The sequence below is a fragment of the Raphanus sativus genome, chromosome 2 (genome assembly GCF_000801105.2).
Source record: "Raphanus sativus cultivar WK10039 chromosome 2, ASM80110v3, whole genome shotgun sequence".
Taxonomy (NCBI): Eukaryota; Viridiplantae; Streptophyta; class Magnoliopsida; order Brassicales; family Brassicaceae; genus Raphanus; species Raphanus sativus.
The window spans coordinates 21,097,863-21,110,743 of NC_079512.1; the positions used below are offsets into that span (position 1 = coordinate 21,097,863).

Below are 12,881 nucleotides of genomic sequence, written 5' to 3' on the forward strand. Positions count from 1 at the left end.
ATGTTTATACATTTTACAATTTCTGTTATTTCAATTTAAAATTTTATTGAATTTTTAGTTTATTTTATTATTTTTTTTAAAGAAAAAAAGTTTACCCTTCACAACCGCTAATGCTAGCTTGTACCAACTTTTGATTTTAAAAGGTTAGCAACGATTTAAAACGATTTATAGTGTTTTCTGTGGTTGTTTTAAAACGCTAAAATCCGCTATTAACCGCCAAATTGCGTTTGCTAATGGTTGAAGAGAAACCAGTAATGCCCTTGGTCTTGTATAGGTCTTGTATGATATTAGATTTCGCGTCGTAAGTAATAACACTACAAAAAAAAACACGGTTTAACATCATTTATTTTCTATTTTGGCATCACTTATAAATGATGGAAAAGAATTTTGCTCACTTAAATAAATGACTCTAAAAGTGGTGTGTAAATAATTTGCATCATTTTATTAAGAATTGATACAAAAAATAATAATATTCACATCAGTTCTTATAGATGATTTTAATATGTATCAATTGTTAAAAATGATATTAACAGTTACATCAATTTCTAAATTGATGTTTATATTAACATCGGTTACAATAACTGATCTTAATTAATTATAATAAATTAAAATTGATATATTTTTAAAAATAAATTTAATTGTTATATTATTTACAACTATTATTTTGTAATTATGTTTATAGAGTATTTTTATAAAAAGATAAACATTTTGATTAATAATTTCTTTTTTCAGTGACAATACAACCAAACGGAAAATTAAAAAAAAAATAGAAAGAAGCAGGAAGATAAATTTATAAAGAACAAAAGAAATGTAAAAATAGATAAACAGAATTGGCCATGAAAATTTCTTCAATCCAGATTCTTCTTCTTTCTTTTCTTTTTGTACTTTGTATTCATATTTCAATCTTTGTTGCTGGAGTAAAGACTTCCTCCGACTTCTACTTTTTCTCCATATTTCAAATCAGTGCCGTATCCACTTTTACCTCTGGACATTCCCAAAGATCTGTAAGCCATAAACAGAAGACCTATAAACTTGTAATTTTCTCAAGAAATTGAAGAAATGAAAAAGGAAGAAAATAATACCTTTCATAAACTTCCACTATCCTTCGTAAGGAAAAAACAAATTGTCATCATAATGGCTCATATAAGTTAGAACCATAAATTTTAAACTGATAAAAAATATAAGAAATCGAAAGAGTAAGAGTAAGAGGAAGAGTAAGAGGAAGATGAAGATGAAGATATAGTTATTGACAAAGAACATCATGCGTTGTTTTACTGAGGTGAACAGTTATATGAGAACATGGCCAAGCAAATAAAAGCAAAAAAAGAGTTAAACACAAAATATTTTTTACGATCGTGATCTATTTTTGTTTGTTTATTATATTTTCTTAACAAGATTGGTTCAAGTAGTTATGATAGTGGTTCCATTTTTTCTGGGATATTACGTTCACTGTTTTATTGGTGTAAATTATCTTTATATTAACTCAATTTTTTTAATTGATGCAAAATTAAATTAAAATAACATCATTTTATTAAGCTGATGTTAAAGATAATATAATTATATGTAATTTAAGTTGGCATCAATTGTTTATTGAAGTAAACTATGTATCATTTAATAATAAATGATGTCAACAAAAAACAATGAATACATCATTTATTTAACTGATACAACTTTTTATCATAGAATCATTTTTTGTAAAGTGATACAAAATACGAAAAATATATCATTTTATTGAATTGATGCAAAATAAATTAATAATAATATCACTTATTATTAAATGATGCTACTTTATATTTATTTGTCTCATTTAAAGATAAGTGATTTGAAATAGAATCACTTAATTATGTGATACAATTTAAGTGATCCAATTCACTTCTTTTTTTGTAGTGTAACATTTTTTGTAAAGTGATACAAAATACGAAAAATATATCATTTTATTGAATTGATGCAAAATAAATTAATAATAATATCACGTATTATTAAATGATGCTACTTTATATTTATTTGTCTCATTTAAAGATAAGTGATTTGAAATAGAATCATTTAATTATGTGATACAATTTAAGTGATCCAATTCACTTCTTTTTTTTGTAGTGTAAGATCATTACATGAAATATGATATAAAAGCTTCCAGTGATATAACAAATATGACGCATTCCTAACGACAAATATCAATTTAATTATCCTATGCGATGTTTATCTAAGATTAGTTTGATATGTGTGGGTTAAGCTATTCAAGATAAATTAGCTAGTGGAGTTTCAAGATTGGGCACTAGGACTACTGGACTAGACAACAGCCTCATAAATAGCGGTGGCAAGGTTTCGAGATGTCGCTATAGAGGAATATATAATCCATTCTCTTAGAGTAAATTGCCAAAAGACAAATGAATATTTTTGTATTTTAGTTTTCCTAAAGCACTAGCATTATTATATTGTTGATGTATAATAATATTATTCCCATAGGTGGATCACTCATGGCGTACGCTAACGTTAATTAAGTGAGAATGATCTCGAGAGAGTCCTCGATATTATTGACAAGTAGTCTCCATGCCATACCACCTTTTCACATACGTAAAAAATTATAAAGAAAGTGCACCTCAATATCTCAGGTAAGATGATCTCAATATTTTAACTCTGATTCCTTTTGACTCTAGAAGAATCGGTTGGTTCTTGCTGGCTTTAGACTCTGAATGTATTTGTTACTTGTCAGCTTAGCATTTCACAAATGTATTCTTGTTGTATCCTTTCAAAGTTCAATGAAATTTCCAGCGTAAAAAAAAAGATGATCTCATTGCCGAGGAAGGGACTAATTGCTAACCTGTTCTGGCTACCGGCCCATGAAAACCATGATAGCCCTGATGAGGCCTTTATTACAAAACATATATTGAATTTAATGTTAACACACTGCCGTCCATTTGTTAAAACGTGTGTAGATACTTGACTGAATAATTTTTATGAACATATGTGTATGTGTGTGTTGAATAGATGTCATGCATGCGCACGAGTACATGGTGACAAGTAATTCGTGTGTTAGAGTGGTTAGTGAATGTTCTTATTGACTCAAACCAGCACTTTACTCCCAAATACGGAAGCTGTAATGAGTTAATGGTCTGGTTTTGATAAGTCTTGTAGCTAATCCCTACTGCATGTAGATATGCATGCATGATAACTGCTTGCATTTAGAATGAAAACATGTAAGAGATAGAATATATCCCTCCACAAGTCTCATAAAATAAGAAATCGATCTGTCAGATCAGCCTAAATCGTTGGGTTAAGTTAGTGGTTCCTGGTCAAGTAACGGTTTGGGCCAGTTTTTCGTTCGGCGTCACAAAAAAAGTGCGCCAGCTCAACCCAAAAGGGTCAATCGGTCCATCTGTTTGACCTGACCATAATAAACTCATTAGGTCAGACCATCTAGAAATAGGCGACAAATGAGCATCTATATAAAGAAAGGAAGGAGAGACAAGAGGAAAATCCAAACATATACATATATACTTAACGGCCAGAATTAGGATTTTACTATCTTGTATTCTTACCGACTTGTACTTTCCTGGTAAAAGTTCCCCGAACACCGATTTACGTTCCAATCAATTTTTTTATTTGTAATCAAATCGTTCGCCGATTTAATAAAACTCTTTGAATTAATCCATCAACGAGTTTCGTCTCTATTATTGATATCCGACCAAACTCGGTTCAAACAACACACATGTAAGGCAATCAAACAAATTGAATCAAGTATAGATCAAAGGATTCTGAAGCTATGTTATGATGTAATAAAAGAAAAACAGATAGTATGAGATCAAAAGGTTTTTTATCTTAAACTCCGCAAGTCACGAGGCAGAAGAATTTAAGGGGGAAAAATCTATCTTAGTGGAGTGGCCACAACGGAAGTGGTGGCGTCCACGTAACTCAGTCTTACATCTGTCTGCTTACTTCACTCTAATCTCTTCAGAATTTTGGGTCCTCCATTACAAAGACAACTTCAAAAAGAAGGCCCAATACTCGAATTCTGCAATTTTACACGACTTGTGATAATATTATATATATTATATTGTAGAAAGAATAATATGGTCAGTATGTTCATTAATTGGCACATCTCTACTGTATAATTCTATTTTTTCTCTTTCAAAAAAAAAAATTTCAAAGGGAGTTAAATTTTATTATAACAATATTTCATTTTCGAATGGAAAATAAAATAATGAATAAAAAGGAAAAATGGATATAATTATTTTATTTATCAAGTAAATTTTTTTTATTTTATTTTATATTTACTTTATTTTAAGTGGAAAGACAGAGTTAGAGATGTGGACCAAATCTTTAAAACTGGTTAATTAAGGTTTATGTTTTTCCCTATGTATGTCTAGACAACCTATTAATAGTATCCACTAAATATTTATAAAAATGTTATTAAAAGTATTATCTTCAATAAAAGTACATGTTTTAATATTTTCTTCAGAAAATATTTTTACTTGTGCTATTACTTAACGTTAAATTGTAAATTTAAAAAATAATAGTGTGTCATTGAAATTTTATTGGTTAAAATTTATGGAAATAGTTAATTACAGAAAATAATATATTAATAATCAAAATTTAATAAATGTGAAATTTTTAAATTTTACATTTTATTAAAACATAGAAAGTATTAAAGTCAGAAAATATATCAAAATTTAAAAATCTTAAAAACTAATCAAATTGTGTAGATTGTCCGAACTAGCTCCGATTAACATATATATATATATATATATATATATATATATATATAAATGATGTTTATAAATTTAACTCGAAAAATACGGTTTCGATTACAAGTCGACTGAACAAATTTATACAATTTATTTTTTTCCAAAATAGTTTTTCAACTCATTATTCTGACGTGTTCCACTAGACTAAAACTAAAATTTTGGAATATTGTTTGATGTTCTCAACCATTGACAAGAAACCACAGGATTCATCTCATTTTCTCGGATGACGGGATTTACCTGTCGCTTGCAGATTAGATGGCTCTTAGTAAACTCATCTTTTGAAGCACAAGCAAACAGAAGACGGCGAAACCAAACTACACACTAGCCTCTTTTGCCAAAACAATGCAAGAACTGGATTGAAGAGCAAGCCTTCACTTTCTCGCAACGAAAGATGAAATCCGGCAGGGATCCAAACGACAAAAAAACCATTATACTCTATGAACCTTAAAAGCTGATTACCACCATGAGCCATCACTTTCACATCCTCGCCGAAAAGCCATAAACAAATGAGACCGCCACTGGAATCAACACCCCTTGCAAGCAGAGCTCTCACCTGAAATAAACTTTATCCAAGATTTATGAACACATCGGAAGAAAAGTGAGAAATTCATAAAATAACAAAAGAAAAGTTAGAGAAGCGACTAAAATGTGTTTTTGGCGACGGCACCCACCAGACATTTACTATTCTTTTTACTTCAGTCATCTACTAGCATATTCTTCCAAATGTAGTAATCTAACTGTCACTCATTATTTACTGCTTATTTTAAATGATCAGATCCAACTACTATTAAATCGATGGCTCAGATCAATAATGATAATGTAGTATCTTTGTTATTGCGGTGTTGTGTAGAATTTTATAAGGGCTAATTGGACAATACGAGAGAATTTGAAAACAACAGGCAAAAACATTAGAACCCTTAGAATCTTCCACACATATATATTTAAAGTATTACAAGCACAACCACATAATCCATTAGGAAACAAGAAAAAGAAGTGAAAACCATATACAGTAACAAGATTTTTTTCTTTTTTTTTTGGATAAGCAAATCTTGTAACTCAATTTGATAGGGCTAATTAACGGTATCTTTCTACCTTGTAACTTTCATAATGACCTAGTTGATGCAATTATTGCGAATCAAATACGGAATATCCATGTAAGTTTCCTTCTCGGAAAAATAAGAGAATATGTTTTTGCTCTCAAGAGTCTCTATCCAAAACCTAAAATTGGAATTATAGAATTATTTGTAGGTTCATCGACCAATAGCATTTTGTTAGTTTATATTCAATATTTAAAAAATCAAATATTGTTAAGTTAAATTATGTTTTTAAAATAAAAAGGTAAAAGTAAATAAAAAATAGTAGTAGTTGCAATTTTTTTAAAATATTTTTAACGTTTCCGCAAAACATAAATCATAAACCCTAAATTTTTGGGTAAACACTAAACACTTGGATAAATCATAAACCATAAATAAAATTATTAAATACTGAATCTTAAAAATACTAAACAAGGATTTCTAAAAAAGACGTCAAAACGCCACTATAGTGGTAAAATTTGACATTTTTTCTCCAATACGGCAAAACTCGACGGTATTATAGTGTTTTTTTTGTAATAGTATAACACTAAATATATTGTGACACTGTAGCAATGGGATAGCTTTTTTGAATATTTATTATTTTTAACTAGTTTAGTTGATTATGTTACTTTTACAAAACTAAAGATAAAATTCACTGTTGTGTAATTATGATATTAAATTTACTTATTACAAATATTTATGTATTTTAAAAAATTTCGTTAATATAAATTATTAATTGATGTAATACATAAAATAGATTTAAAAGACATAATTTAAGATACATAAAAATACCCAAGTAAACACCAAACAAACATAAAAAGTACATACAAGAAAATAAATTTGCAAAAAAAATTGGAAAAGATCAGATAAACTAACACAATAGTCTAATAGTCCAGAAAATTATTATCAACTCCATCAAAATAATAATAATACGGGTATAATGTTCTTGATCATTTGGTTTGATTTTCACCTTGAAGGTGTTCTCTTTAAGATGGTTCTCCTTCAGCTTGATTTCCTTGATATTGTGATTTTTCAATATTGTGATCCATGATATTGGTATTGGACACCTTCTCCTTGTTCATCAGATTGACTTGTTTGAGCTCGTTTTCTTAAAAAATTTTTTTTACTTTCGATGTAATCATGAATCAAATCTGCGAATAATATTTATTTTCTTCTTTCATTTTTGCTACCTCAAATCTACAAATCTTCGAAGATATGTTTTTAGTTATTTTAATTTCATATGTATTCTATAGTATTATTCAATAACTATAATTATTGTTTTAAATTTGTTAGTGTAGCTCTTATCAAAAATAGTTACTTGTGTATTAAGAATAGTGAGTATTAAAATATTAAATAATTAAGAAAAAAAATTATTTAATAATATGATAATAGAGAATATTTTTTTAGTGTGATATTTGGTATTGTGGGTGAGATGAAAAGAAATTTTGTGCTAGATTACACTAAGATGGTGTAGTTTTGATACTAAAATAGTGTAGTGGTTAGAGATGGCCTATCTCTTAAATCGTTGGATAAAAATAAATAAAAATAGTAGTAGTTGCTAAAAAAGTTTTTTTGAAAAATATTTTTAACGCCGTCAGCAAAATAGTTAACCCTAAATAGTAAACACTAAATCTTAAACATTAACTCTAAACCTTTTGATAAACCATAAACCCTAGATTTTAAGATTTATCCAAAGGTTTAGAGATAAGAGTTAGTGTTTTTAGTGTTTTGCTGACAGTATTCAAAATATTAATTTTCTTGCAACTACTATTATTTTATTTTAAAAACATAATATATAGCCTAATTTTTTACAGTTTTTATTGTTACTTTGTTAACATAAGAGATATAAAATGGATTCTAATCAAATATGTAACATAATAAAACACATGTAACATTAATAAAATTTTAATATTTCCTAGTTTTAAATAAAAAGAAATAGAAAGATAGTTTTTATAACTAATAATTTTTTATTAGTATTAAGGATAATGTAAAATTTAATTCTTCGGCTATCATTTAGGATCTATTTTTTAGTTTTGTACTAGACCTGAAATATCTCATGATCGGCACTGGTTGGTTAGGGGTGAACCCAAAAATAACTTGTAATTAGGTGTATACTTTGGAAGTCTGTAGAAGATATATAGTCTTGTTCTTTTTTGAAACTTTATATAGTCTTGTTTTCAAACGTAAATTTTGAGCTTTCGGGTTTTAGTTATATCATTGAAAAGTGCAAACACATAAAAAATTTCAAAATGATTCAGGTTTGAGTTATTACAACCAAAAAAATCTTAATACAGTAAGTACGCCAACACAAACAAACAATTGAGATCCTTTTAGCTATAAACATAGAGCTTTAGCTTAATTTTACGATCCAAATTGAAGAAGGGAACTAAGAATAGGGATGTCATGATCTTGGTAAATCAGTAATTATTTTCCACGGCCTTAAAACAAGTTTTTCCATCTTAGATTCTTAAAAGCCGGAGTCTTTTAAGTATTTCGGCATATTATTGCTTCTACGTAAAAAGGACTATGCAACATCAATCTGCATATAACTCTCTCAGATTCCTGTAGGTCATTTCCAGAGCTTTACACAGAACAAAACAATTTGAAGAATCTTGGGAACTCTTTGCCAATTAAAGTTATATGCTAAGAAAAGAAAGATATACCATGAGCGCAGAATTCTAAAGCGGACAGTTTGCACATAGTACAAAAAAACAATTTTCGTTTGTTGTTCATATGAATGCGGAACAACCAGTGTAGTTTGCAGAGTTTATATGAATCTGTTTAAGTTACTGACAAAAAAATGATATATATGCTCCTTATTGTCTGCTTCTAAGGACCAGCACATTAGGTACTTACACACACAGATTCAGAACACTGTCTATGCTGCTTAATCCATGCATCTAGAAGACGTAAGGCACATAAATTGCAAACTTGAGCAAATTGTGGAAGATTAATGAAATTCCAATAAATAATATCTTTATATATAAACAAGTATTGCCAGTGACTGAACTTAGGTTTTGAAAGATTATGGACTAAAAATCCAAGCTGTCCTAGAGAAAACAGAGTCCCAAGGGGCACATCACAATATAAAGGCAAATAAATTGGCCTTTCTCATCTACTAAATAAATAAGTTATTGGGTCTCTAAATGAACTCCTAATTCTAAAAACAATATCTAAAGTATCTAACTTTCATTCTTAATGTTAAAAAAAATTGACCAAAAAACGTTCAAAAAGAAAAACTTTCAATCTCAAGTGCTGCTTGATGTCTTGCATATTTGCATTGTTTTAACCATTCATTCATAAGCATTTTCATCATATAGAATAGGATTTAGACATGTTAAGGTTGCATTTTGCATGCATAAGTCTCTATTAGGTACTGGAGTGCCAAGTGAAGTTATTGGAGACATTTGGATGCACTTGGAGCTCAAAAGATGTGAAAAGGAGGATGATTGGACGAGAGGAGCCTGGAGCGACCTGCAGAGGTCGCTGTGAGACCTCGCTCCAGCCGGAGCGACCTTGACGACCAAAGCTGAAGCGACCACTCCAAGTCGCTCGGCTTTACACGGCTCGAAGACGAAGAAAATGCCTCCGGAGCGACGCCTCGCAGCGACCACCCGAGGTCGCTCAAGAAGCCAGAGCGACCTCTCGGAGCGACTGGCCGAGGTCGCTCCGCGTTATCAGTGCACGATTTTTATTATTTTCAAAGACCTTTTTACAATTTATTGTGCACGTTTTTGCACTGAAAAACCTAATGTTTAAGTATTCTTTGTAGCCACCATTGGCAGATGATTTTTTTGACATTGGAATACACAAACTCTCTCAAGAAAAGTTCTCTTTTGGTTTTGATTGTTCTTGTGTTCTTGTGATTTTCTCTTCTAGTTCTCTATATGATTCATCTGAAATCCACCATGGGTTTAAGAGGAATCATGGAGATTAGTGAGTAATCACCTTTTGGATTCATGGGTTAGGGTGATTAAGGGTGATTAGGCTAGTTCTAGGATGTTTTAGGTATAGATCATACTTGTTCCTTGCATAGTAGAGTGATCTTAATGCATCATTTGAGTAGGCCACTCAAAGGGTGATTTCTAGGCATTTCTCACCCGACAGGTGTTTGATGAAATGCCTGAGTCAACTCTCCTAAGCTTTTAGTGTACTTTGCCAAAGAGATTTGTTGTTAAAGATGATAAGATAGCTAATAGACTTGTTAGTAATGAATGCTTGCATGTTATTCAACCAAAGACATTTGATGTTTGAGACATGTTAGCAAATGAGCATTCATCTAGACATAGAGCTTGCTTAGAATTGTGTCTAGGCTTAAGGTTGATAGTTTGATTTATCATTTACATTCCTTAGTTCGAAACCTGATCACCCAAGGTCTAAATCCCTGTACCCATGAGTTCTCCTTTCCAATAGCTTAAAAGTACCATTTCTGTTACTTGCATTTTAGTTTTAGTTTAAAAACCATCAAATTCACTGATTGCACTTAGATTAGGCAAATACTTGCATTCTCTCTGCATTTGAATCCCTCAGAACTGGTTCGACAAATTACTCCCACTATTCTATTATTTGACTTAGGAGCCTCAAAACTCCAAACATCACTGCTGCTAAAGCCACTTATCAGACACCAAAAACAATTCGACTCCCTTTACATATGATTCTTTTTAATAAGAATTTCTCGTTTCTTTGCCTTTTACATAAGCTTCTACAGTGATATCTAGATTAACCTTTACTAAAGTCAAGGGACAAATTGCAATTATAACCTCACAAAATAGTCTAAAAATGTCTAGAGCCTTCTTTTTCTCACACATATTTCTTCCATATTGTTGAAATCTTGAGATTAGAGAAAACTAATAATGTGTATGTATAATATTTATATACTTCTTCGTTTTAGATAATAATGGATTATATATATATATAGTTTACCTTACTTACTCTTCTGGTTTGATTTTGGGATGCTGCTGAATATTTTACCGACAGGCGAGAGAGAGTGCAATTGAAACTATTAGGACCTGCCAAAATAAATTAGAGTATACGAAAGTGTTCTTATTGTAACACACAAAAAGACAGAGAAAAGGCAGCATTGGTGGGAGTATTGCATCAATCGCCTATTAACGACCATTTCCTTTTTTATATATTCTTCTCTAATGGCTTGATGGCATCATAAAAACAAGAGACCCCACACTATTCATCAGCAAAATCGCTCACCATATGGACGGTAAAGATTATAAAAACAAATCATTAGAGAATTTTAATAATGTAAGTGTTATATCGCGTAGACACAACAGTGTTCAAGTTGGCTTATATAAACATTTGTCTAGAGTATGCCATAGATTCCCATAAAAACAAGCTGAGAAGTAACTCTTATATTCAGAGAGAGAAAGAGAAAAGAAAGAGAGCGAGAGATGAAGAATGTCCAAGCTGAATACCGTAAAGGACCGTGGACAGAACAAGAGGACATCCTCTTGGTCAACTTTGTCCACATGTTCGGAGATCGAAGATGGGATTTTGTAGCAAAAGTTTCAGGTTTGAAGGTGGAGGGAGAAACATAGGAATAGGTATAGGGCTTGTGTTTGGAAAAATGGTTGGTCTTTGCAAAGGACCTTCCATTAAAGATATGACCTGGTTTTGGTTGTAGGTTTAAATAGAACAGGAAAGAGTTGCAGGCTAAGGTGGGTTAATTACCTACATCCCGGTCTTAAACGTGGTAAGATGACTCCTGACGAAGAGCGTCTTGTCCTTGAGCTTCACGCCAAATGGGGAAACAGGTCAGAAAGAAATCTTCAAGAAACAGAGAAACCCTATAAAAAATGTTTTCTAAAATCTTTCTTCTTTTTATTTTTGGTTGCTGTATGAACATTGCTAATATTATTTATACGCAGGTGGTCGAAAATAGCCCGGAAATTACCGGGTCGAACCGATAATGAGATAAAGAATTATTGGAGGACTCATATGAGGAAAAAGGCACAAGAGAAGAAGCGGCCTATGTCGCCAGCTTCCTCATCTTCAAACTTCTGCTCATCATCTATGACCACCGCAACTACTCAAGACACTGGAGGATCTAAAGGGAAAATGAATCAAGAATGTGAAGACAGATACTACTCTATGGATGACATATGGAGAGAGATTGATCAATCTGGTGAAAGCATTACAAAACCGGCAGAGCAAAGCTGCTACTTGAACTTCCCTCCTCTGGCTTCTCCAGCATGGGAAAGCTCCTTGGAGTCTATATGGAACATCGATGCAGATGAAAGTAAGATGTCTTCCTTTGCCATTGATCAGTTTCCTCTCACTTTTGAGCATGGTAGATCATCGTGGTCGTCTTTAGTCTAGGATTTTTAACATTTTAATGTTTATATGTGCTGCCTATATATATTGTCAAACGACTGTTGTAGTATTCCATGACTTACATAAGAAAACACCACCCACTGTACTAATATCACGTGTAGTCAGAATCATCATCCTATGTCATCTCCTTCATGTATGTTAGTTTGTAGAGTGCGTGAAAAAAAAATCATATCCATCTCTTCTTCTTACACGGATGCCTTTGCATCATTGCATGGATACTAATGTATAATACAAGTAAAAATTCTATTTCCAAAATAAATAGACTTCGATGTTTTCTTTGTGAAAGTTTGTATAGAAATTAATGTTGATCCATCAGAGAGATGTGAGTATCCAATATTAAAAGTTCAAAACCATGTAGTGAAGGAAGAAAAATGGAATAAGCAAGTCGAAATATGATTAGAACAAGGCATATTCATCTGCTAAATAATCAAAGATAATAGGTTTGACTTGTAAAGCTTAAGCCAACTTTGTGAAAAAAAGAATGTATTCTTCTGCTTTATCATCTTATTGATAAAATCGAGTAAGTTCTTTTTATCTGTTTAAGAAAATGCACCATGATAATAATAAAAAGGCCAGTTCCCACTATAGTCTTTATGGTAAGATATCATTCTTTATTTCATGTATAATATGAGCAATTCAAGAGACTTCAACGTTTCCTTGAAAATATTTAAAATTTCAATGAATTAAAAAAAAAAACGAAAAGAAGAAAAGGATGGCTGCT

The 12,881-nt window shown here is 31.0% G+C and overlaps 1 protein-coding gene and 1 long non-coding RNA gene across 3 annotated transcripts; one reads left to right on the forward strand and one right to left on the reverse strand.

Annotated features, from left to right (window-relative positions):
- Positions 1 to 1,849: 1,849 nt before the first annotated feature.
- On the reverse strand, positions 1,850 to 5,615 carry LOC108834506 (uncharacterized). Its single transcript, XR_001946844.2, has 4 exons — positions 5,414 to 5,615; positions 4,980 to 5,295; positions 3,537 to 4,009; positions 1,850 to 3,382 (listed from the first exon to the last, which is right to left on the reverse strand). It is a non-coding gene; the product is annotated as an uncharacterized LOC108834506 (long non-coding RNA).
- A 5,458-nt stretch (positions 5,616 to 11,073) lies between these two features.
- On the forward strand, positions 11,074 to 12,412 carry LOC108840199 (transcription factor MYB59). 2 transcript variants are annotated; one of them, XM_018613032.2, is made up of 3 exons: positions 11,074 to 11,338; positions 11,451 to 11,580; positions 11,695 to 12,412. In XM_018613032.2, exons 1-3 carry the CDS (start codon positions 11,218 to 11,220, stop codon positions 12,143 to 12,145), a joined length of 702 nt encoding a protein of 233 aa, XP_018468534.1. In that variant the 5' UTR covers positions 11,074 to 11,217; the 3' UTR covers positions 12,146 to 12,412. The 2 variants fall into 2 exon arrangements, with proteins under 2 accessions (XP_018468534.1, XP_018468535.1); XM_018613033.2 differs by having other exon boundaries at positions 11,145 to 11,370; positions 11,695 to 12,411.
- Positions 12,413 to 12,881: the final 469 nt, after the last annotated feature.